This window comes from Talpa occidentalis, unplaced genomic scaffold, assembly GCF_014898055.3.
Source record: "Talpa occidentalis isolate TD23 unplaced genomic scaffold, MPIMG_talOcc4v2.1 talOcc4.5, whole genome shotgun sequence".
Classification (NCBI taxonomy): Eukaryota; Metazoa; Chordata; class Mammalia; order Eulipotyphla; family Talpidae; genus Talpa; species Talpa occidentalis.
In genome coordinates this window covers 87,996-110,417 of record NW_023604861.1, presented here as the reverse complement: position 1 = coordinate 110,417, position 22,422 = coordinate 87,996, and the positions used below count along the sequence as shown (strand labels likewise).

Here is a 22,422-nt window from a genome sequence, read left to right as displayed (position 1 = left end):
AAGTCTATAACAGAAAAAGAACCTTGTATATCAATAAAAGGCTTAATACAGCAAGAAATTATAAAAATTATAAACATTTGTAACCTAATGACAGGATGAAAATATATGAAGCAAAAACCAGTGGGACTGACGGGAGACGTAGTTCTGTAATTATATTTGGAGACTTTAGTGCTTTGCTCTATAATGAATAGATCAGACAAAAAACAAGTAAGGAAGTGGGGCACTTACCAATGTTTACTTTTTTCTACTATGGCTGTCACAGGTGTCTTGCACTAATAATTTCATCCAGGGTTACTGTTTTGAGTAGGTAAATTGGGGATGCTTTCCTTCACGATGTCTGGTTCTGTGCCATACATAGGAAGGACTGGAGCTAACACTGTCAAAATATTCTCCCATACTTTCTCCTAATCTTTTATAATTTTCTCAATTAACTCTAAGTCTTCAAATTTAATTTGATAAAGAATTTAATTATAATATAGAATTTAATAAACATGGAATTTTTGTGCTGTGCCTAAAGGCAGAGGCCAAAATTCTTTTTTTAACAAATTTATTGTAAGTTAAATAATTGATTTGCAATATCAGGATTCTTCATATTCTTCATAGCTCACCCAACATGCTCTCAGCAGCCTCTCCCTCGTAGGGCACAGCCGCTTCCCAGACCCTATCCGCAGCACTAGCTGGGCAGGGCTGGGAGGGGAGGTGGGAGGGGTCCGGTCCTGTCTGGGGAGGCGGCCTGAGCCCCAGGAGCCTGCGACCGTCCCCCGCATTCGCCTCTGCTGCCTCGCTCCAGCTACACCTGTCGGATTTGCTTCTGCATGTCATTCCACTTTTAATATTTTTATGTCTGTTTTTATTTCAGGTTTGTGTAATTCTGTTTTTTTGATCTCATCCACGATCTTCCCCCAAGGCTTTCCGTCTGTGCTCATCCACTTTGCTGTTCTGTCTGCTCGTTTCTGTTCTGTTTTTGAATAATTTGTTTTGTTTGCTTCTCCCCACATATGTTATTTTCTTTAGCAAATGTCAAGAAAATGCTTGGACCCACATTTCACATCCACCAGTCACTTGTTTCCTTGACTCTTGCAAGCGCCAGCACATGACAGGAAACAGATAAGCCCAACGTGAAGGGAGCTCGCAGAGCCAACCAAAGGCAGGGACAGAGCCTGGGGCCCTGGCTGGTTCAGTTTGGAGAGGCCCCGGCCTCACCAGCTCATTCTCAGGGTGGACCTTAGTCCTGCCGCCCAGAAAGTACTTTGGTGCGTTCTAGAAAGAGTTCAACAGCAAAGTTGAAGTGATAAAAGATTACCTAATTATTAGGGCCTCCCCGGTGGCGCAGCGGTTGAGCGCTGGGTTGCAAAACTGCCCGCGGCCTCTGCGGCGCCAGTTCGATCCCCGGCTGCTCCCCGGCCACCAGAGGAGGGTCCCACATGGCGCGCAGACCTCTCCTGCCGCCCGCTGCTCCCCTCAGCAGTGTCCTTCGGTCCTTCTGCCTGCTCTGCTCCCCGCTCTGGCTCTGGTGAATCCTCTCACCCTCCCGTGCTTCTGACTGTACCCAGTACATGTATAAACAAAACAAACAAACAAACAAATAAATAAATAAAACATGCCTCTATAAAAAAAAAGTTAAAAAAAATTACCTAATTATTAGAAGACCTGCAAGGTCAATAAGCCCATTCAAAGGTGAACAATATCACTGGGCAAACGGAAGGCAAAACCTCCCCCAGAGGCCACCCCCTGCCCGCTGACCCCAGAACAGGGGCGTGTGGAGGGACACAGGCCGGAGTGTCAGATGGTGGAGTGCACAGAGGTGGGCTGCTCCCAGGAACGTAATCATTTGACTCCCCCCAAATTGAAATTGTAGCCCCCAGAAACCACTGACTTCCTGGCAGCGCGATGCAGAACAACCAAATGCCACTGCAGAGGAGGAGGATGTGGCCGCGGCTGGTCTTTGGCCTCACGAGCTGTGCTGTGGTGAGCCTTGAGCTGCAGCCACAGACAAGCCAGAGGGCGTGTGCATGTGGTTCAGTGGTCGGGAGTGTCCCCTGGCTGCCATGGTCTGGGGGTGCTGGGGATTGGGGGTGTTGGGGCTGGTCTGGCTGGGGGCTGGGGTGCTGGAAGGTCCTGGGAGCTGGGGGGGGTGCATCAAAGCTGTAACAAGGGTGCTACTTTGGGGGCCAGGATGATGAAAGTCGTCCAAAATTGGATTTGATGGTGGCTGAGCAACTTGGGATATACTGAGAACCGCTGAAATACACTGTATTTATTTATTAAAGATTTATTTATTTATGTATATAAGAGCTGGCTGCAGGCCAGAGGTGGGGGTGGTGGTGAGAGGACTCACCAGAGACAAGAGTGGGGAGCAGAACAGGCAGATTGACAGAAATCCACTGCTGAGGGGAGCAGCAGGCGAGACAGGAGAGGTCTGCTGTGCCCTGTGGGTAGCTCCCTGGCCGGGGATGGAACCCGTGCATCAGTAGCTGCGGACAGCCTCATAGAGCAGATGCTTAACTCCTTGTGCCACCAGGGAGGCCCTGAAATGTACACTTTAAACGCATAAATTTTAGGAAAAACTTGCATCAATAAAGCTATTGTTTTGGTGGACTGTATGACTAATTCTAAGTTGAATTATCAGTGAGTTGCGATACCTGCTCTCCATGCGTGCTGGCCCGCTGACAGCTGCCCGCGCTGGCCCGAGGGAAGCGCTTCCAATGTGTATTTCTAATGCGGCAGGAACTGAACCCGAAATGCAGCCAGGGCAAGTCCAAGCCTGCCCCCGGAAATGGAGCAAGTGGGAAAGGTGGGAGGCCTTGGGACACAAACCATCGACAGGACAAGTCTGGTGGAAGCCGGCGGGGGTGCCGGTGGGCCGCGGGCAGGGGCCTGGGGCCCACTCTGCTCCCTGCGGGCTGGGTGTGCGGGGCTGTTTTGGCGCATCTGCGGCAGAAGCTGACCACGAGTAGTGCGCTGGGTGGAGAACTTCCTTTTCTGGCCGTCCTCCGTTGCCCTATTGTGGGCCGCGGTGGATGGTCGCTAACTCCCAGGGGCTTTGTGTAACTCACCCTAAAAATCTGTGATTGGTACTTGACAAATACTAAGCAAATCCGATGAAAACTCCTCAGTGTGATGAACCTGCAGCCTGACTGCACAAGGCAGACCCAAGTCCTGAGTGGATACAGGGGTCCGGGAGGAGGAGCCCAGGCGGGAGGGAGCAGCTGTGCCCTGGGGCGCGCACAGGACCCCGCATCAGCCCCCACAACCTGGGCCCTAGGGGAGGCTGGACAGGACGGGGCGACCCCATTTGGGCGCTGGACCCCCTGGCTCCGGGAGCCACCACGTGGTCAGAACCACTGCCCGGGCCCCTCAGAAGCGCTCCCCTGGCCGCCCACACCCCCTTCTGAGCAAGCCCCACCACGTGCATGGAGATGATGTCATGAAGGATGATGTCAGAAGGATGACGAAGACCCCAGAGCCACTGGGCCCTCTTCACCAGGAACAGTGGCTGCAGTGAGACAGCAGGGGCCAGGCCGGGCTGGAGGCTGCTGGGGCGCGGCTGTAGCCTGATAGGCCGCGGGGCAAGTCCCACAAACCACAGGTCATAGCCCCGCAGAAGCCTTGGTTTTAGCAACAGAATTTTATTACCAAATGTTATTTATCGGAAGAGATCAGTTGCTGAACAAGAGCATTTTGGTCTTGTCCTTAAGGAGCCCCCGTCCTTGGGTCTCCAAACAGCCTTCCATGGTGCTGGTGTCCACAGGTGGGGGCTGTGCCCTCATGCCCACTCCCTGACCCTGCACGGACATGGCAGTTCAGGAGGCGCAGAGGGACGCGCTATGCTGGCTGCTGAGCAGGTGTTTGGTGCAGTCCTTGGGAGCATGGCCGGGAGCTGCCCGAGGAGCGAGGGGGCACATGAGGGCACATGGGGGCACAGCGTATCAGCCCTGAAATGTGGATAGAGGTTAACTCCAAATTTATGGGATTGTCTTTGCAAAATAACAACAAAAGTGTTTGCACATCGTTGGCTTCTTCACAGCTGGTTTTGCCCCTTTTTTTTAAAAAAAAAGTTTGATTTTTAAAAGATTTATTTTGTTTATACAAGAGCCGGGGTACAGGCCAGATGCGCAGGAGGGTGAAAGGATTCACCAGAGACAGAGCAGGAAGCAGAACAGGCAGACTGACGAAATCCACTGCTGAGGGGAGTAGTGGACGAGTCAGGAGAGGTCTGCTGCGCCATGTGGGTAGTTCCCTGGCCAGGGATTGAACTTGTGCTGCAGAGGCTGCAGATTGTTTCATAGTGAAGTGCTTAACCCCTTGCGCCACCAGGGAGGCCCAGTTCCATATAGTTTGTTTTTTTTTTTTAAGAGTTACTTATTTTTATGCAAGAGCTGGGGCACAGGCCAGAGGTGCGGGGGTGAGAGGACTCCCCAGAGCCGGAGCCGGATGGAATGATCATCCACTGCTGAGGGGGCAGCGGGGAGACAGGAGCGGTCTGCCGCGCCCTGTGGGACTCTCCCTGGCGGGCCGGGACCGAACCCGCGCTGCGGAGGCTGCGGACAGCTCCTCTGCGCTGCGCTCAACCCGCTGCGCCACCGGGGAGGCCCGATTCCATGTAGTTTTGAAGAAAAATACTGAGTGACATTTGCCAAAGCAGGTAAGGGAGCTTCCATTCTGGGGTGGAGCCGTCGCCATGGAAACCGGGGTCACTGTGACTGGCACTGGCGGGGGGCGGGGACCGGGGTCCCGCAGCCAGGGAACCGACGGGCCGGGGGTGGAGCGTCCCGGTAAGGCGGGCTCTGCCCGGCGCCCTCTCCCGCGCGGGCTGAGGGCGGCCGGCCGGGCGCTGCTGCCCGTGGGGGGTCAGGCCGGCGGCCGCGCGGGGTCGGGTTCCGGGACCGCGGGAGGCGCCGGGGCGGCCGCCGGGCCTGGGCACGGCCGCAGCGGGGCCCGGCCGGTCCCCCCGCCCCCACGCGCCCGCCCCGGGCGCCCCTCCCTCTCCCCGGGCCCCCGCGCCGCTGGCCGCGACGGCAGCTGCCTCCCCGCCGGGGGACGAGCTTCCCGCGTGCTGCCAGAGGAGAACCCGCGTCCCGGCGGGGGGGGCTGCGGCCCCCGCCCCCCGCGGGCCCCCTCCCGCGTGATTTAAAGGGGCGTCTGAACGGCCACCGCCCGAGCGTCTTCCCCCGCAGGAGAGAAGCGCGGGCTCGCTCGGAACCCCGAAGCGCGCGAACCCCGAGCGGCGGCCCCGGGCTGGGCGGGCGGCGGGGACGCGCACGCGCGGGCGCCTCGTCACGCGAGTCCGGCAGAAAGGGCCTCCGGGCCCGCACCCCGCCCGCCCGGAGGCGGAACCAACGGCGCGCCCCGCGTGCGGGGCCGGGGACGACGCGGCGGACTTCCGGGGCGGGGCCGCGGGGCGGAAGCGCGCGGGGCGGCGGGAGCGGAGCGGCCATGAACCTGGAGCGGCTGCGGAGGCGCGTCCGCCAGTACCTGGACCAGGTGGGCGCGGGGCGCGGCCCGGGCCGGGGGCGCGGCGGCCGGAAACGTCCGGCGCGTTTCGTGCGACTGCCTGGCCGCCGAGGTGGCCGCGGGGACGGACGGGCCTGTGGGCTCCGGCGGTGCCGGGGGGCGGCGGCGGCGCTGGCTCGGGCGGGCGGGGTCCGGCGGGGCGGCCCGGGGGCGCGTGGGCCCGCGCTGGGCGCCGCCGGGTGCCGCCTGCCCCGGCCCTGGGATGCGGCGGGGCCGAGGCCGCCCGGCCCTCCCGGCGCTTGCACAGCGCCTCCGGCCGCCCGCAGGCTTCCTGCCGCCGCGGCGGGGACCGGGAAGGCCCGAGAGCCGCTGCTGGCGAGCAGAGGTGCCGCCATCGCGAGGAGCAGACTCGGGCGGGGTGTGACAGGTGCAGCGGGAGAGGGGGGGCCGCGTGCCTCCCTCGGCAGCTGTGGGCGTCTGTCTGAATCTGCTCGAGCAACGCGCAGTAACCGCTTTTGCTTTTTGTTTTTTGATTGCAGCAGCAGTATCACAGCGCTCTGTTCTGGGCAGATAAAGTGGCTTCGCTCTCTCATGGCAAGTGACAAGTTCTCCCTTTTTCATGATTTCTCTGTCGTTAAATTCTGTGTCCCACCCCGGGCTCTGACACGGCTGTTGCTCCCCGCAGAGGAACCCCAGGACATCTACTGGCTGGCCCAGTGCCTGTACCTGACAGCGCAGTACCACAGAGCTGCGCATGCACTCCGCTCACGAAAACTGGACAAAGTAAGTGATTTTGGGAACTTTAAAGAGTTCACAGCTTTTTAAAACATTGTTAGAGTAGTATTTATGTGTATGTTTTTTATGTCAAAACTATTTAAAAGAACTCAGCTGCTTTTATGGGATGGAAAGAAAATGCTTGCTCTAATCTGAATCATTTTGTGTCTCCTGCCCCCAAGAGGCAGTTGCTACGTTTTGGTAATTCTGTTTTCCTAGCTGCCCTGCGGTGCTGCGCGCTCCCCTCCCTCTCATCACCGCTCCTATGCACCAGGCCTTCGCTGTTTGGTTGCTGGAACAGCTGCTCTTCTTCCGCATTCTCTCTCCCACCCACACCTGCCCAGCTGAACTTTCCCATGACCCAAGTGGTCCTCCCGGACCCAGGTGCACGTCCATCACTCGCACTTGGGCAGCACCTCTCCTCTCCCAAGGGCCAGGCCAGATGGTGAGCGGGCTCCCAGAGTCCCCAGTGGCTTCCCTCTGGTCCAGCCCCTCCTGCACCCCCACCCCCCACCCCGGGCGCTGCTGCACATCCTCTGGTCCTCAGTATGCCCGCCCCTCCTCTTGCTCACGAGAGACCTTGTGCTGGGCATGTCTCCTCCTCTACCCTCTTGCAGGCATGTCTTTACTCCTCCCGCAGTAGGTTTGCGAGGAACATGGGTTAATAAAGTGAATTTTTTTCCTATACTAGAGTCAGAGGGATTACAAGAATAGCTTTCTTTGTTATATGTTTATAGTTGTCTTCCAGAGTAAAAATGTGTTTTTTCTTGACCACTTTTTTCATTAACTTCTCTCCTAGCTGTATGAAGCCTGCCGCTACCTCGCAGCTAGATGCCACGTAAGTGTACACCCGGCCCTCTGTTATCTGCTGAGCTGTTAACGGATCCCTCGTGTTTGTGAGGGTCTGATGCTGAAGCTCACAGACTAGCAGTGTGTGTTGTGGGGGCGTGCTTATCTCTGCTGTGCTGTGGGGTAGTGGCCCCATGCATAACCCTGGCATGTGTGGAGGGCCCTGCCTTGGCGGCCTGAGAGGAGAGTGGTGCTTGTTGCCCTCTGAGTCGCTCCAGCGCCTCGAGCTGGAAGCCTTGCTCATGGGCCTCTGCTTCTGTGCAGTATGCCGCCAAGGAGCACCAGCAGGCCCTCGACATCCTGGACATGGAGGAACCAATCAACAAGAGGCTGTTTGAAAAATACTTGAAGGATGACAGTGGTTTGAAAGACCCCTGCACCGACTGGGAGATGTCGCCGTCCTCAGTGAGTCGCGTGGCCAGGAGCCGCACGAGCCTTGGGGGTCGGAGGGGCGGGCAGCTGGGAGCCGGCCTGTGTGTTCCGCCATGAAATCCAAAAGGCAGTGATGGCCGCCCTCGGAGACGAGCTGCTGGGATCTTCCACTTGGCTTGTGCCAATCCACTTGTCCCTGTCCCTGTTCTGATTGTTTGGGGCTGTTCCCTGGCAGGGAGGGCCGGGTGCTCCCTGTGGACTCCCATAGTCGGGGTCCCAGTCGGGGCAGTTTTTTTTTTTCAAAGATTTATTTATTTATGAAACAAGAGTTGGAGTACAGGCCAGAGATTGGGGGGGCGGTGGGTGAGAGTATTCACCAGAGACAGAGTGGGGAACAGAACAGGCAGATCTGCAGAAATGCACTGCTGAGGGGAGCAGCGGGCGGCAGGAGAGGTCTGTGCGCCATGTGGGACCCTCCTGCGGTGGCCGGGGAGCAGCCGGGAATTGAACCGGCTCTGCAGAGGCTGCGGGCAGCTTTGCAACCCAGCGCTCAACCGCTGCGCCACCGGGGAGGCCCTCTTGTTGCTTCGTGAAGAAACCCTACCTTTTAGCTGCCACCGCCAGTCCCCCATCGTCCCAGTTGTTCCCTGGAGCATGTTGATGAAGGCACGCGATCACTCTACATTTTGTCTCCTAAAGAGGGAATGTGATGCATTAGGTTCCTTCTATCTCTGTTTTTGGCTCGTCTGTTAATTTACATGTTAAATTAACCTCTCACCTCTCACTTTCCCCTGAGAAGTGAGTCTGTGAGGAGCTTGGTCTCACTCTTGAGTTTGGGCCTCTGTCTACTTACCTATCCGCTGAGAGATGCGTGTCTTGTAATGCTCTATAATCCATGCAGGTGCTTTTTTTAATAGTTCTTAGGGTACGGCGTAGGTCTAAGATTCTCTCATAATGTCCTTTGATATTTAAAAGATTGCAGTTTTGCGATGAATGCCCTTCATTTGATTTACCGGCTGTTGCTGTCTCTGTATCATCTGTTAATTGGGCTCAGAGTCCAACTGGAACCTCTCCCCTCCTGTCAGAGCTAGCAGTGCCCCCAGGGAGGCTCACCTCAGTGGGCTGCACTGGCTGAGGGCGGGCACTGAAGGCAGGAGAGGTCAAATCACTTGTCCAGTGTCACCCCGTATGTCAGAACTGGGGTTTGAATTTAGGTTTGTCCAGTTCTAGAAAGCCCTGCCACTAAGTACTGTGCTGCATTGTCACCAGTTTTCTGACATTTATTGAGATCCTCTTTGTTGGGATTTTTTTTTTTTTTTTATAGAGGCATGTTATTTATTTATTTATTTGTTTGTTTCTTTGTTTATACATGCACTGGGTACAGTCAGAAGCGCTGGAGGGTGAGAGAATTCACCAGAGCCAGAGCGGGGAGCAGAGCAGGCAGAAGGACCAAAGTACACTGCTGAGGGGAGCAGCGGGCGGCAGGAGAGGTCTGCGCGCTATGTGGGACCCTCCTCTGGTGGCCGGGGAGCAGCCGGGGATCGAACCGGCGCCGCGGAGGTCGCCGGCAGCTTCGCAACCCAGCGCTCAACCGCTGCGCCACCGGGGAGGCCCACTTTGTTGGGATTTTTTGACTAGATCTACCTGTCAAAAGTGTAAAGTCCAATTTGATATACGTATGTTCTGAGTCTCAAAGTCATGACCCTACTTGGGGCAGAGCCAGGACAAAGGCAGTGCACATACTGGAGACAGATTTGCTGCAGCAATGAGAGCCCAGGGGAGGGACCTCGGTGCTCTCCTACTTTTTGCTCATGCTCAATTTACTCTGTGTCACGTGGTGTGGACGGACAGCAGCACAGAGAGACAGAGCCTTCAGCCTTTGGCGTTAGGTGAATTTTGATTAGAAGCTAAGTTGAAATGTTGAGTTAGTGTGTGACTCATTGTATTTTTCCAACAGATAAAGAGTTCTATTTGTCTTTTACGAGGGAAAATCTACGATGCCCTGGATAACCGAGCCCTCGCTGCCTGCAGCTATAAGGAGGCTCTGAAGCTTGATGTGTGCTGTTTTGAGGCATTTGATCTTTTGACGTCACACCACATGTTGACAGCCCAAGAAGGTTTGGAATCTCAGGTGTTTTTGTGTCTAGCACAATTAATTTTGTCTCATCTGCAACATCATGAGCAGGCGTGTACAGATGATTGGCTTCCTCAATGCCGCAAGCCTGGCTCTTGGCGCAGACACGGCCTTGTGTCTCGGGCTTCCTGCACCAGAAGAACCTTGGGGCTTGTGGTGTGGTGAGGCCATCTTGGTGAAAAGTGATCTGAGGTCATATAAGCGAGAACATCACTGATTCCGTGATTCTCAACCCGGCTGCACTTCTAACCCTGAGGAGCATGGACCATGCCCTCGCGCAGCCCCAGTGCCTCTGCCTGGGCCTCCCGATAGTGACGTGGAGGTGGCAGGGGAGAAAGAGGGAGTGGGGATGCTGGGTTGGGGTTGGGGTCAGCCCAGTGCAGTGGTTCTCACCAGGGCGAGTTGGCCCCTGGGAGCCATTTTCAGTGGTCACTGCCTGGGGATGAGAGGGCGTTGCTATTGGCATCGAGTGGCCAGAGGTCCTGCTGGGTAGCCTGTGGACACGGCACCTCAGGATGGGTCAGTGGTGGGATGCGGCCCGAGTCGGGGGTCCAGGAGGCATCCCAGCACAGCCTGCGCTGGGTCTCGTGCTGGGCCTGGGCTGGGCCTGGTGTCTCCTCCGGTACACGCTGCTCATGTTTTCTCTTCTGAGTTGGTTTACTTAGAACTGAGACCTGTAGAACAATGTTTCTTATTGCTGACTTTCTCCTTTTAAATATCGTGAGGACATTCTTTTTTCCTCAACATTTTAAGAAAAAGAACTGCTGGATTCGCTACCTCTTAGCAAGCTCTGTACTGAAGAACAGGAATTGCTACGTTTCCTTTTTGAGAACAAATTAAAAAAGGTAAGTAAAGACACAATGTTAGTATTTGCTTCCTATAAGTAAATCTGTCAGTTCTTTCCTTAAATTTGGCCTCTATTCCTTTTTTTTAAACATTTATTTATGCATACAAGAACTGGGGTGTAGGCCAGACTTATGGCGGGGGTGAGAGGATTTACCAGAGACAGAGTGGGGATTGGAACAGGTAGACACTGCTGAGGGGAGCAGCGGGCGAGACAGGAGAGGTCTGCTGCGCCCTGTGGGTCACCTCCCTGGCTGGGACGCGAACTTGTGCTGCAGTGGCTGCGGATTGCTTCATAGTGTTGTGCATAACCCCTGTGCCGCCAGGGAAGCCCTGGCCTTTATTCTTTCACTAGTTAATTTTTAAAAAATAGTTACATGGCACTATTGCAAGAGTAGACCTAGAATATTTAAAATATATGGGGTGCTTCCTAAAATCGCTTCTAAAAATATGTCTTCCTCCTAGGGACTCCTTACACTAAAGATTGAGCTATCAGATAGATGGAGTGGTGTTTCGTGAAAGTGAGGACTTTTCTTATGCTTCCTGAACTTGTGCTTTGTAAATACTTTCTACCATGAAATTCTGTGATAAAATTGAGGATGGAATTAACTTACTGAGAGGAGTGCTGATGCTAGTCGAAGTTAAATGTTCCCCAGAGGCTCACTCGTTTCCCTTTGTAAACCCCTGTGGCACTTGGGCCCTGCCAGGTCCGCGTGTGAGCTGGAGCGGCGGCCGCATCTGCCCTCACCTTTCTCTGTGTTTCAGTATAATAAGCCTAGCGAGACTGTCACGCCCGAGTCTGCCGATGGCCTGCAGGACAATCTGGATGTGGTGGTGTCCCTGGCTGAAAGACACTACTACAACTGTGACTTCAAGATGTGCTACAAGCTCACTTCTGTGTAAGTGGGACTGCCCAGCTTTGTGCCAGGGTGGGGCCTGAGGGCCATAGGGGCCTTCTTTGGGGTGAATTTCAAACTGGTCCTGGAAGTTGCCTTTTCCATTTGCATTTTGCCACACAGGTGCTGTCTTGAGCGGGCACCTCAAAGATGGGGTGCGTGATGGGGGGCGTCACAGCAGCTCCAGTGCTGGGTCTACACCTGGCCCCCCAGCGAGCCCCACCCCCGCTTTCCTGGGTGGGATCGAACTGCGGGCCGAGCCGTGTGACACATACGGTGCCTTTTGAGTTTTGGGGGTTGTTTAAAATCCTTAAATTCACAAAAAGATGAATTGGCAAGTAACTTGTGATGTATCTAATATCTTACACGGTTTTTGATTCTCCTGGGTAATTGGACTACTTGTTTTGTGTGGTACAAGTTCTGTTGGCTTAAAGTAAATGTGTGGATGTGCAGAGACCCCCGCTCCTTACCGCTGCTTCCCTTAATAGTGTATTTCAATAGGTCTGCCTTTTCTGTTCTCAAGAAAAAAAAGGTGATAGAGTTTATTCTTATTCTTTCCCCCAAAACCAAATTTCTCCTTTGTGTGTAACCGAATCCTTGCCTTACCTGAACCAACCAGAAGGTAATGGACTTGGGGAGGTGAAAATGCGTCCAGGTCCGGGTCGCGGGTCAGCTGTTGTGGTGCCTGGTGCCCCGAGCGTGGTGGGCGTGGCACGCAGTGTTGTGTCCTATCTGTGCACTAACGTGTTGCTTTGACTTCCAGAGTGATGGAAAAAGATCCTTTTCATGCAAATTGTCTACCTGTGCATATAGGGACACTGGTGGAGCTGAATAAGGCAAACGGTAAGTTTTTGTAATTAAAACAACCTCTAAGACAGGTGTTTTGTCACTCTTGGATCTGGCCTTACAAACCCTGGACACTGGAGGTCACAGTTAGTAAATGATGGGGTGTTCCAGTAAGAGGAGCAGCCTTGAGGAGACGCTGTGGGCCCAGGCCCGTACCCCCACGCCCCCGCTGTCGGTGGTTGGGGATAGTGGCCTCCGAGTGTTGGGCGGCCATTCTGTTTTTTGTCTATTTTTTTTTTTTTTTTTCCTGTAAAATTCCTAATGAAACGGATGCAGCAGAGTGGGTGGCTGTATAAATGTGGTGGGCAGGCTCGCTTGTGTTGTCTGTATTTCGGCATTTCACATGCAGGTAGCTGTCCTGGACTGTTGGCCTTAAGTCTTAGGAGTGGGATGGGACCTCTGTCGAGCGGGCGGAAAGCAGACCCCGTGGGGTGGCAGAGGCCTCCTGTAGACTGCTGAGCTAGCCTCCCTCGCAGGGCTGGGCGTGATCTCGGCGCGACATGATTGAGTCGCCTGCACAGGCTTGAGCTTGGCCAGGTTGGCGCATGGGGCCGAGGGGGACTAAGGTGGCCCTTGGTAGCCATGGGGCGGCTGCAGATCTGTGGGGTGGGAGGCGCCTGGCTCTCCATGAGCAGTGTGCTGGTGCGTGCTCACCCCGAGGGTCTCTAGCTACTTGAGCACCTGTGCTGCCAGGGCTGGGCCAGGCTCAGGTAGGGCTGGGAGAGGCTCCAGTGAAGCCACTGACCAGCATGTCTGCCCGTTTTTGCCGCTTTCATTAGCTGAAGGGATTTTGTGTCTAGAAAGAATGAAATCGTTTTGCTGTGAGGACAAAACCTGTGGGTTGTGAAATGTCAAACCGGTGAAAGTCCATCTTCAGATTAATTCGATGTAAATAATTTTTTTATTCTTTTCTCCATTGTAGAACTCTTCTACCTTTCCCATAAATTGGTGGATTTATACCCCACTAACCCCGTAAGTACCATGTGTTTTTTATCTTAAGGTGTTTCTCATATCTGTAGTTTAACGAAACGCTTCCCAGTATCCAGACAGCAGCTGATGCTCAGCGTCCGGCAGGCGGCACTTGGCTTCCAGGCACATCTGCTCAGGGGCAGAGTCGACTTTCTGGTCCGCCAGGGTTTTCTGCTTGATTCAGTAACTTTGTTTTTCTTTCTGGCTGTCGAAGTTACATGTGCTTACTGGAAAAGCCCTTAGCGTTCAGGAAGCAGAACGCACTGAGATCCCTGCTCTGTGCTCACATGGGGCACCAGCCATCACGTGGCCTGTGAGGTGCTCCCTGGGCTCCGTGTGGGCTGATGCCAGGCTTGACCTAGCCCAGACTGCAGCCAGACCTGAGACCTAGGGGGATGGTGCAGTCCAGGGCTGTGTCCCCGGAGACTGACGTCAAGAGTCAGGCCGCGCCACAGGCGGGAGCCCCCCAGCTCGGGGTGGTGTCTGTGCAGGGCCAAGCTGCCCAGGGCTGGCCATGGGGTGGGAGCCGGGCTTGGCCACCTTTTGCAAGGTGTCGAGGAGGTGCAGTGGAGAGTCTTCTTTCTCACCTGAGGACCCTGCGCAGAGGCCCTTACTCGGGACCCCTGGCTCGGGGTGGACCGTGAGCCGGACCCGTGTCTATCCCAGCTGTGGCTGGCCGTTAGTTGTGTCCGCATTGGTGAATGTCTCCGGTCACGGTGACTTTTGAACTTTGCAGGTGTCCTGGTTTGCAGTGGGGTGCTATTATCTCATGGTTGGCCATAAAAACGAACACGCCAGAAGGTACCTCAGGTAGGAGCTCATGCTCTTCTTCCCACAACAGCCTGCTGGTGCCGGCGGGCCGCGGCTCCTTGGCAGAGTCCAGCCTGGTCCTTGCAAGGTGTCACGAGGAAGTCAGCTGTGGGTATGGGCCACGTTGTCAGAGAACCACTTTTTAGTTTCTGCTCATAACTAGGCATAAATGGGAAGCAGCAGAGTGTGATGTAGTCGTTAGGGAGAAACGCTCTCAGCCCCTGTGCTTTCGGAACTTCTTTTGTTCATGGTTGTGAAATCACGGAAGCCTCACGTGCCTCAGAGCCTCACAGAGGCACTGAAGGTGACTATGAAAGCGGATTCTCGGCAGTGCGGCCTGCAAGTGTGAGGATGTGCTGTTTCTAGGGTCAGGAGCTCCAGAGCCCCGCAGCCCCCGCTTGCAGTCTGGAGCAGCCCAGCCAGCACGGGGACATGTGGGTCGCTGAGCAATCAACGTGTACTGTGCCCGTGACTCTCCGGGCAAGCAGAATGGACGGTGGAGCTAGGGGACGAGCATGCCCTCTGGAGACAGACCTCCTGCTGGTCCAGATCAGGTGCTGCTGCTGCCCTGTGGCGAGTCCTAAGGGAGCACCCCTCTCTGACTGCCCTGTTTTCTCGGAGTGGGGTAATATGGACTGGGGTGATGTGGTGCTGGCGCATGGTGAGAAGACTCAAGCCCGTAGATAAGAGGACACTGGGAAGTGAAGGTCTCGCCCTTCACCTCCTGTCCTGGGCGCAGGAGCGCACGCTCCTGTCCCTGGCTCCCCGGCAGGTCCGGTGACAGACGCTCGTGCGCATGTCAGCTGCAGGCCCTGGGGCTGAGGGCTGAGTACCAGACCGAGGCGGCCGCCCTCTGGCTGCTGCCTCACATCCCCAGGCTGGGTTGTGGGGATCCTGGGTCAGAGGAGCCTGTAGACCCTGGACAGACGGCTGGTCGAGTTCGGCTAGTACCTAACTGTTGTGGGTGTTTCTTGCAGCTTCTAAGCTTTTTACTTGGATTGCTAAACCTTCTTTTATTTGAAGTGAGTTGACACAGACATTAATGTCGCACTTCAGCTGTTGACAGTCTGTTTACTGAATTTCCTGGAGGCCGTCAGCCTGCGCGACAGTTGCATAACCACATCAGTGTGTGCTGAGTGGACTCTCTTTCTAGCAAAGCCACGACGCTGGAGAAGACATATGGGCCCGCCTGGATCGCCTACGGACACTCGTTCGCGGTCGAGAGTGAGCATGACCAGGCCATGGCCGCCTACTTCACAGCAGCCCAGCTGATGAAAGGGTGAGTGGCCCCAGGATGGGAGGCATGGGGGATCCAGGGGCCTGGGGGGACGGTGGGGAGCCTGGGGGGTGGAGTTTTGGGGGCCCTTACTCTGCCGTCTTGGACATGTCAGGTAGGTGCCTTTGGAGGGCTCTTCCTGGCCCTCTAGAAAGGCCATTGGTCACGGCTCCAGCCAGAGCCCCCTACGGTCAGCTGGTCATTATCCATGTTCCGAGGCTCCCCTTGGAGAAAGTCCTCTTACCGTGTGTGCTTTAACCTTTGCTCTGGCTGTGAGCAGTGGCGATGGGCGAGCTCCATGGACAGCTGTCCAGAGGCTGCGAAAACAGCAGGCCCAGCCTGAGCCCGCCCCCTGGTGCAGCCGGGCTGGGGGGTAGGGTCCATGCGTGCCTCAGCTGATGAGCAGAAGCAGCTTCCTCCTGGGGATGGACCTGGAGCCCTGCAGACAGGAGGGGCTGGCAGTGTGGCTGGGCCGGGCCGTGGGTTGGGGGTGGTGGGTGATGGACCTGCCCTGCAGTGAGAAGGCTTTGATTTTTTACTGTGAAATCGTGAAAAACAAAGGGAGACGTCATTGATAGATTCCAGGAGCGCCTGCTGATTAGCCTGGAAGTCCTTTAGATAGTATTAAACACGAGTAAATGACATATTAGTGACATGCTGCTTGGGCTACGATATTTTACAGATGGGAATTCAGGTCAGTCATTTCTGCTGAATCGTGGGGGTTTTGGTGTTGAATGGGATGCCTCCTGCCCCTCCAGGTGCCACCTGCCCATGCTTTACATCGGCCTGGAGTATGGTCTGACCAACAACTCCAAGCTGGCTGAGCGCTTCTTTGGCCAGGCGCTGAGCGTGGCTCCCGAGGACCCCTTTGTCATGCATGAAGTCGGCGTGGTCGCCTTCCAGAACGGAGAGTGAGTGCAGCCCCGTGAGCCATGGCCTCCGACCCTGCGGGGCTGCTCGTCCCGGCGACGGGGCCTGGGGGTGGTTAGGGGGGCACGGAGGCAGACGGTGGAAAAGTCAGCTCCAAGGTTTGTCTTGGACTTGGCGCCAGTTTGTGCTGCTGGGGCCTTGTCACGCCCATGGGACCTGGTGGGCTCGCCGGGGAGTGACCCACCACGTTGTGGGGCAGGAGGGCTTTCCTTGGTCACCAGCTCAGCTGACAATAAGATGAGAGCGGCCTAGTGTGATGTTCCTGGCCAGCTGGGGTGCCTGGCTGTGGCCTTGCGAGTTACAGGAAGGAATTTGGTGTCACACTCTCAGAAAAGGACCCATGGCTCTTTGCGCTAGTGACACACAAACTTAAAGCAGCAAATCCGCACTGCTGTGGTGTTGGTGCTGAGTGTGTCTCCTGAAACCATTGTCCTGGGGTTTAGCAAAAATGCACCAGGACTACTTGCCCACTGGCCTGCAGCCCCAGCCAGTGCCCATCGTGCTCCCCTGTGCTCGAGGTTGGGGGGCGATACCTCCCATCTGTGTCGGCCACGTGTTTGCGTTTTGGTGCTTTTTATTGGCAACTGGCCCAGTGCTGTGCCTGCCCTGGCTCCTGAGCACAGTTCCTGGGTGCTGGGAGGACCCTGGGGGGAGGGGGGGGGCTGTGCCCAGAGGGGAGTTGAGGCGGAAGCAAGAGGGAGTGGGCAGGGTCAGTGGCTATCAGCACCGAGGCCAGCAGGGCAGGGCCCGAGCCCCAGCTTCCCTTGGGGCAGCTTTGCAGACACAGATGATCAGAATCATGTGTAGCTCCCGGAGCCCAGGCTTTGCCCGATGCCATCTGCCACGACGTCGGTGATTTGCCTGGCTTAGACTTGAAGCTTAATACACGAGCCAGAGAGCTGCCCATCTGGGGTTAGTGCTGGCAGATGTTTGGCTTTCGCTTAAGATGGCTTGCTTGCTGATTTTGAATAACCTGCGCTATTTTCTCTTCTGTTTTAGATGGAAAACAGCAGAAAAATGGTTTCTTGATGCTTTGGAAAAAATTAAAGCGATTGGGAACGAGGTAGCCGTTGTGGCGTCTGCACCCCAGGCGCGCTGAGGGCGGGCAGGGACGGCCCGCCCCACGGGCTGCTGTTGGAGGTTGTCGGTGTCAGTGTTGGTGTCACGAGACCCGCTTCTGGCGCCCAGGGCGAGGGCAGCTGTGCCAGAGGGGCCGGTGCAGGCTTTGCGCGTCGTAGCAGGCATTGGTTTTGACGGGCTTGGGAAGATCTTCTCAGGTGGGGTGTGACGTTCTGTGCTGACCCAGCGGTCTCCTTTCCTGGAATTTGAAAAAGCCTCATCTTTGATTCAGGGACTGGAATTTGTGGGGTACTGCACCTGCTCCTGCAGGCACGGGGTGAGGTCCTTGAAGCGGACGCCCAGTCTCCTCGCCCTGAGCGCAGTGCAGACTGGACTCCCTTTGGGTGCTGCCGAGGCTCTTTCCGGGGTGTGTACCCCAGGGCGGGCACCACAGTGGCCTCCTAGAGTTCAGCTTCTGTGACTTCCATGTGAGGGGCTCGCGCGACCCTGCGTCCTGCCGGTCACACCTGTCCTGCCCCTCCCTCCCACGGTCACACTCCAGACGGCCCGCAGCCCATGCGCTGTTGCCTGCAGTGCCTTGTGGCGACACGCATGGCTTCCATGCTCCCCCGTGGGTGTGTGTCTGCCGGGGCACAGCTCCCTGGCCAGGCCCCTCGCTGTTGTCGTGTGGGGTGCAGTGTGTGGAGAGGGTGGGACCTTCTGCCGCTTGGCCCTGGGGGCTGCCACCATCATGTGCTGGTTGCCAGAGGGCCCTAGAGCTGCCAGGCGGACGGCTCCATGCCAGTGTCCCCTCAGGCCGCCCACGCAGGCTGAGCTAATGGGGCTCTGAGTCGCAGAGACTGAAGATGTCGGGAGATCAGGGCGTGGAAGGTGGGCGCAGCAAGGGCGGAGCCGAGGGACCCGAGTAGACCTGGGCATGGGCAGTGGGGGGTGCTGGGAGGCTGTGACCAAGCCCCAGGGCACGTGGGTGAGTACGTGGCAGTGGGGGTGGTGGTGCAAGCGTCCACGTGCTCGGCACAGGGTGGGGTCTGCTGGACCCCCCCAGTCTAGTTCCAGAAAAGGACGGAAAATGCCTGGCCTGGGGGCTGCGGGGCCAGGGTGGCGCCGGGTGGGGCTGTGAGCGCCACAGCCTTGTTGCTGTTCCAGGTGACAGTGGACAAGTGGGAGCCGCTGCTGAACAATCTGGGGCATGTCTGCAGGAAGCTGAGGTGAGCAGCGCGGCCTTGCCAGGGGGGTTGTGGGGGGGCTCGCGGCTCAGGCAGGACACAGATGGTGTCGATGCTCTCATCCCTGGTCTGGCTTCGCATGCGCCTGCCTGACGTGAGGACTGGAGCTGATCTTGTAGGACTTTAGTGTTGGAGCTTACCTCACTGCAATCTGGAAGCGTGCGCTAGCTGCAGCCCCGCCTGTGTGCTCAGGGGCAGGTGGGGTGGTGCGCTGGCGTGGCAGGGGCAGCCGGCTCTGGCTGAGTGAACCTGGGGATCTCTGATTGCTCCGTCACAGGGAGTGGGACAGGTTTTCTGCCCAGATCCAGTGTCACGAGAGCCTTTTATCTCCCATGAAAGAAAGACAAGTGTCCAGAGGTCTTGGGGAAATGCTGCTGCTACAGTCACTACTGTGGGCCTTAAAGAAAACTGCTTGCTCTGGCCTCCCAGGGTGCGGTGTTTCCCTGCACAGAGAAGGCCTTGCTGGGCTGGGGTCGGGGTGCTGAGGTGGGGCCCAGGGGTGGGGTGCTGGCCAGGGGCAGGGCAGGTTCTGGTCCCAGGGCCCTGCAGAGATGGCCGGTGCACAGTGACCATGCACCTGCTTGGGGGTCAGCACTGGGGCAGGGGTGTGTGGCTTGGTGTTGAGACACCCAGATCTGGCATCGAGGCTGTTAGGGTCGAGACAGCCCCGACGGCCGGCAGCGTCTGGTGGGAAGCCGTGCCTTTGCTGTGCTGCGCTGCATCCTCCCCTCACGCGCCCTCCCACCCGTCTCCCAGGAAGTACGCGGAGGCCCTGGACTACCACCGCCAGGCGCTGGTGCTCATCCCTCAGAATGCTTCCACCTACTCTGCCATCGGCTACATCCACAGCCTCACGGGCAACTTCGAGGAGGCCGTGGACTGCTTCCACACGGTGCGTCCCGGCCACCTTCCCTGGCAGGGTCTTGGTGCCCCACAGGGGCGTCTTCTTACGCTACCTTTCTGACAGGCGCTGGGTCTGAGGCGAGACGACACCTTCTCCGTCACGATGCTCGGCCACTGCATTGAGATGTACATCGGCGACTCCGAAGCCTACATCGGTAAGATGGTGGCTCCCGTCCGCGCCCTCCTCGCGGCTCAGTGTGCCTTAGTCTGCGTTCAGCTTCCTCACATAGGTTTCCAGGTCGACCTTTCTGACCTCCCTGGCCCGTGAGTGCTGAGGGCGCAGCCGGCACCGGCAGCCTGTGAAGGCCGGCTTGTGGGGACCCCGCGCTCTGGGTGGGGCGGCCAGGCCCCAGGTGAGGGCGAGGAGCTAGGTCTGGGCATGGGGCAGCAGACGTTTTGTAAGTGGCTGTAAAACCATTAGGGATGCACGGTCCCTTTTCAAGCAAGTCAGGAATTTCTGTTCATCAGAAGCCATGCTAGGAGGTTGCAAGACCAGGAGCAGTCATGGTGCAGACTGCCGAGGGCTCGTGTCTTGAACACGAAAGTCCTGCGCGTTGAAAAGACTCTGTCAGAACTGAGTTAGAGATGGGCAGGACACTTGAGCAGGAGCTGCGCAGCGCTGGGGGCTGCTCGTGGGGAGCGAGTCCCTGAGCCAGTGCTTGCCTGGCCTGGCGTGGCCGGGGATGGCACCCATAGGCCAGGGGCGGCCTCTGTCACGCCCTTATGGCTTGCGCAGCAGAGCCCCAGTCAGGAGCACCAGAGTCTCTCCCGAGGGTCAAGCCTGGGACCCGGCGGCCGAGCCTGGTCTGGCATGGTCTGGGCTCAGGTGTGCGCTCCTCAGGGACTCGCCCCAGGTTTCTTCATGGTGTGGACAATAAAGGGCAAAAGCAGCTGCAGGACCGTGAGGCTGCAAATCTCGGGTGTCTGAGTCGGCGGCTGAGCTGGGCGCAGGCGGCCTGGCCCCTGGGGGGCGTGGGTGGCAGGCAGTCTGCTGGGGTCCGGTCCCAGCAGAAGCACCAGCCCCCAGGTGGTTTGCGAGCAGCTGGGGTCACAGCAGGGTGCCAGCATGTAGTGCCAGGCAGGTCTGATTAGTTCCACTCACAGGAAGGTCAGTGATAACACCGCTGGGCCGATGGGGACATGGACCGCAGTCCTTTCTGCCTGGAGAGGCTGCAGGTTCAGGCTGGGACACGCTGGCACCCAAGACCCGGGCCTGGCCTCGGCCTGTTGGCTGAGGCTCTTGGCCGCCCCTCGAGTAGCACGGCCTCACCGTGATGCCTTGCAGGCGTCGGGCCTCTGTTGCTGGGGACTGCACAGGTGAGGGTTATCCAGGTGTGCACACCTGGCAGCTGTGTGTCTGGCTCTGTGTCACCAAACTGGAAAACAGGCTGGGTCGTGGGTGGGGACGTCTGTGCTGCCACACGCAGCCTGCAGCTTCGGGCAGCTCCAGGCCTCGGTTTCCTGGCTGCTGAAGAGTAGATGTCCTAACTGCAAGATCCTGTAAAGCTGGGTTCGTTCAGCCTGGAGGCCGCATCCGGGGAGACGGGTGTCTGGTCCGTCTGGGTGGAGATTGGGGTCCTCCAGCTTGCTGGCAGCTCTTAAACTTGAACCTGATTTGTCTGTTGTAAGCACCTCTTACCCGTTACTCTTGGCGTGTGTGGAACGCGAGCTGGGTGCCCGGGGATGTGGCTGCCTGCCGTCCACCCCAACTGGGCTCGCAGCCGCACATCACAACACAGCGCGTCCGTCAGCACTGTGGATGCCCAGGCAGCCCGGACACACGTGGGCTTTCCTGTCGCTGCTGCACAAACGGTGCAGTGTGTTCACCGGGTGGAGGGTGTGCTCAGGTGTGCAGGAGGTGTGGGGGCTGTGCGAGGGCTGTGCTGCCTCACCGAGGGGCTGTGGGCTCTGGGGTCCTGGGACCGGTGCCTGCAGCCCCCAAGGACAACGGCAGGCCTGGCCGCCACTGGCTCCCTCAGCATCTGCGGGGCCTCAGCTGCGCCAGCCTCTGATGCCTTCCCGCAGCCTCTGATGCAACAATTTGAAAGGGAGGAGGGGGCCTGGGCATGTTTCCTTGGACGGTGTTGGCTTCACTGCCTGGGGCTGTGGGGTGGCAGTGGGCACGGCAGGTAAATGATGGCCTTTCTTGGTGTTTCTTTTTAGGAGCAGACATTAAAGACAGATTAAAATGTTATGACTTTGATGTGCATACAATGAAGACACTAAAAAACATTATTTCACCTCCGTGGGATTTCAGGGAATTTGAAGTAGAAAAACAGGCTGCAGAGGAAACGGGGCTTACACCACTGGAACCCTCAAGGAAGACTCCAGACTCCAGGCCTTCCTTGGAGGAAACCTTTGAAATTGAAATGAACGAAAGTGACATGATGCTAGAGACATGCGTGTCTGACCACAGCCCCTGAGCCGGCGGCCCTGGCGGTGCCGCCCGCCTGCCTGCGTCCTGGCCCGGCCGCGCCCAGATGGCCCTGGCGGGTGGGGGCCAAGCGTCCGGCGTGCCCTGCCCAGGAGCCCTTCGCGCCCAGAGTAGTGTGCGCAGTGGAATAAAGGAGGTGAACCGTCCGGCATGCGGGGTCCTTTTTTCTTTTTCAGTCAACTCTTTTGGACCAGTTGTAGCTTTACGGAAAGGCTGCAAATATAGTCCAGGCTCTGCGTCCACCACCTGGCCCGTCCCTGGAGCCTCTGCCCACAGAGGAGGTCGTGGCCTGCGTCCCTGTGTGCCACCTCCCGGCCCCCTGCACTGTGGGCACCTTGCTGCCCCAGAGCCTCTGGCCACCCTGCTGGCCTCTGGCGGCCGAAGGCCACGCCGTCCTGGCTGGCCTTCCGCTCTGCCGCCTTGGCCGTCGTCTCCCTTAGCTGCTCTGGGCTGTCGCGCGTCTCTCCGCTGCAGGGGGCTGACCAGTGTTCTGCAGAATGTCCCTCTGTTGGAGTTTGGTGAATTTCCCACGGCTGGCGCGGGGCAGGGAAGGAGCACCGTTCCCATCCGTCCTGGTGGGTCTCAGTGGCGAGGTGCCACTTCCTCCCTGTGCTGCGTCCTGCACT

The 22,422-nt window shown here is 57.3% G+C and overlaps 1 protein-coding gene across 2 annotated transcripts; it reads left to right on the top strand.

Annotated features, from left to right (window-relative positions):
- The first annotated feature begins 4,741 nt into the window (after nt 1–4,741).
- Nucleotides 4,742–21,951, top strand: CDC16 (cell division cycle 16). Of its 2 annotated transcripts, none has more exons than XM_037528655.2 (18): nt 4,742–4,775; nt 5,994–6,048; nt 6,140–6,237; nt 7,028–7,066; nt 7,342–7,482; nt 9,407–9,566; nt 10,337–10,428; nt 11,192–11,325; nt 12,086–12,165; nt 13,091–13,140; nt 13,874–13,947; nt 15,101–15,226; nt 15,982–16,134; nt 17,153–17,216; nt 18,380–18,441; nt 19,216–19,351; nt 19,427–19,517; nt 21,526–21,951. In XM_037528655.2, exons 5-18 carry the CDS (start codon nt 7,384–7,386, stop codon nt 21,783–21,785), a joined length of 1,581 nt encoding a protein of 526 aa, XP_037384552.1. In that variant the 5' UTR covers nt 4,742–4,775; nt 5,994–6,048; nt 6,140–6,237; nt 7,028–7,066; nt 7,342–7,383; the 3' UTR covers nt 21,786–21,951. The 2 variants fall into 2 exon arrangements, with proteins under 2 accessions (XP_037384552.1, XP_037384550.1); XM_037528653.2 differs by lacking the exon at nt 4,742–4,775 and adding an exon at nt 5,407–5,484.
- The last annotated feature ends 471 nt before the right edge of the window (nt 21,952–22,422 follow it).

Coding starts and splice junctions, on each gene's coding strand:
- CDC16 (XM_037528653.2), top strand. CDS start 5,437: ATGAACCTGGAGCGGCTGCGGAGGCGCGTCCGCCAGTACCTGGACCAG. Junction 10,429..11,191: donor TTGAGAACAAATTAAAAAAG/GTAAGTAAAGAC, acceptor TCTGTGTTTCAG/TATAATAAGCCTAGCGAGAC. Junction 17,217..18,379: donor TTAAAGCGATTGGGAACGAG/GTAGCCGTTGTG, acceptor TTGCTGTTCCAG/GTGACAGTGGACAAGTGGGA.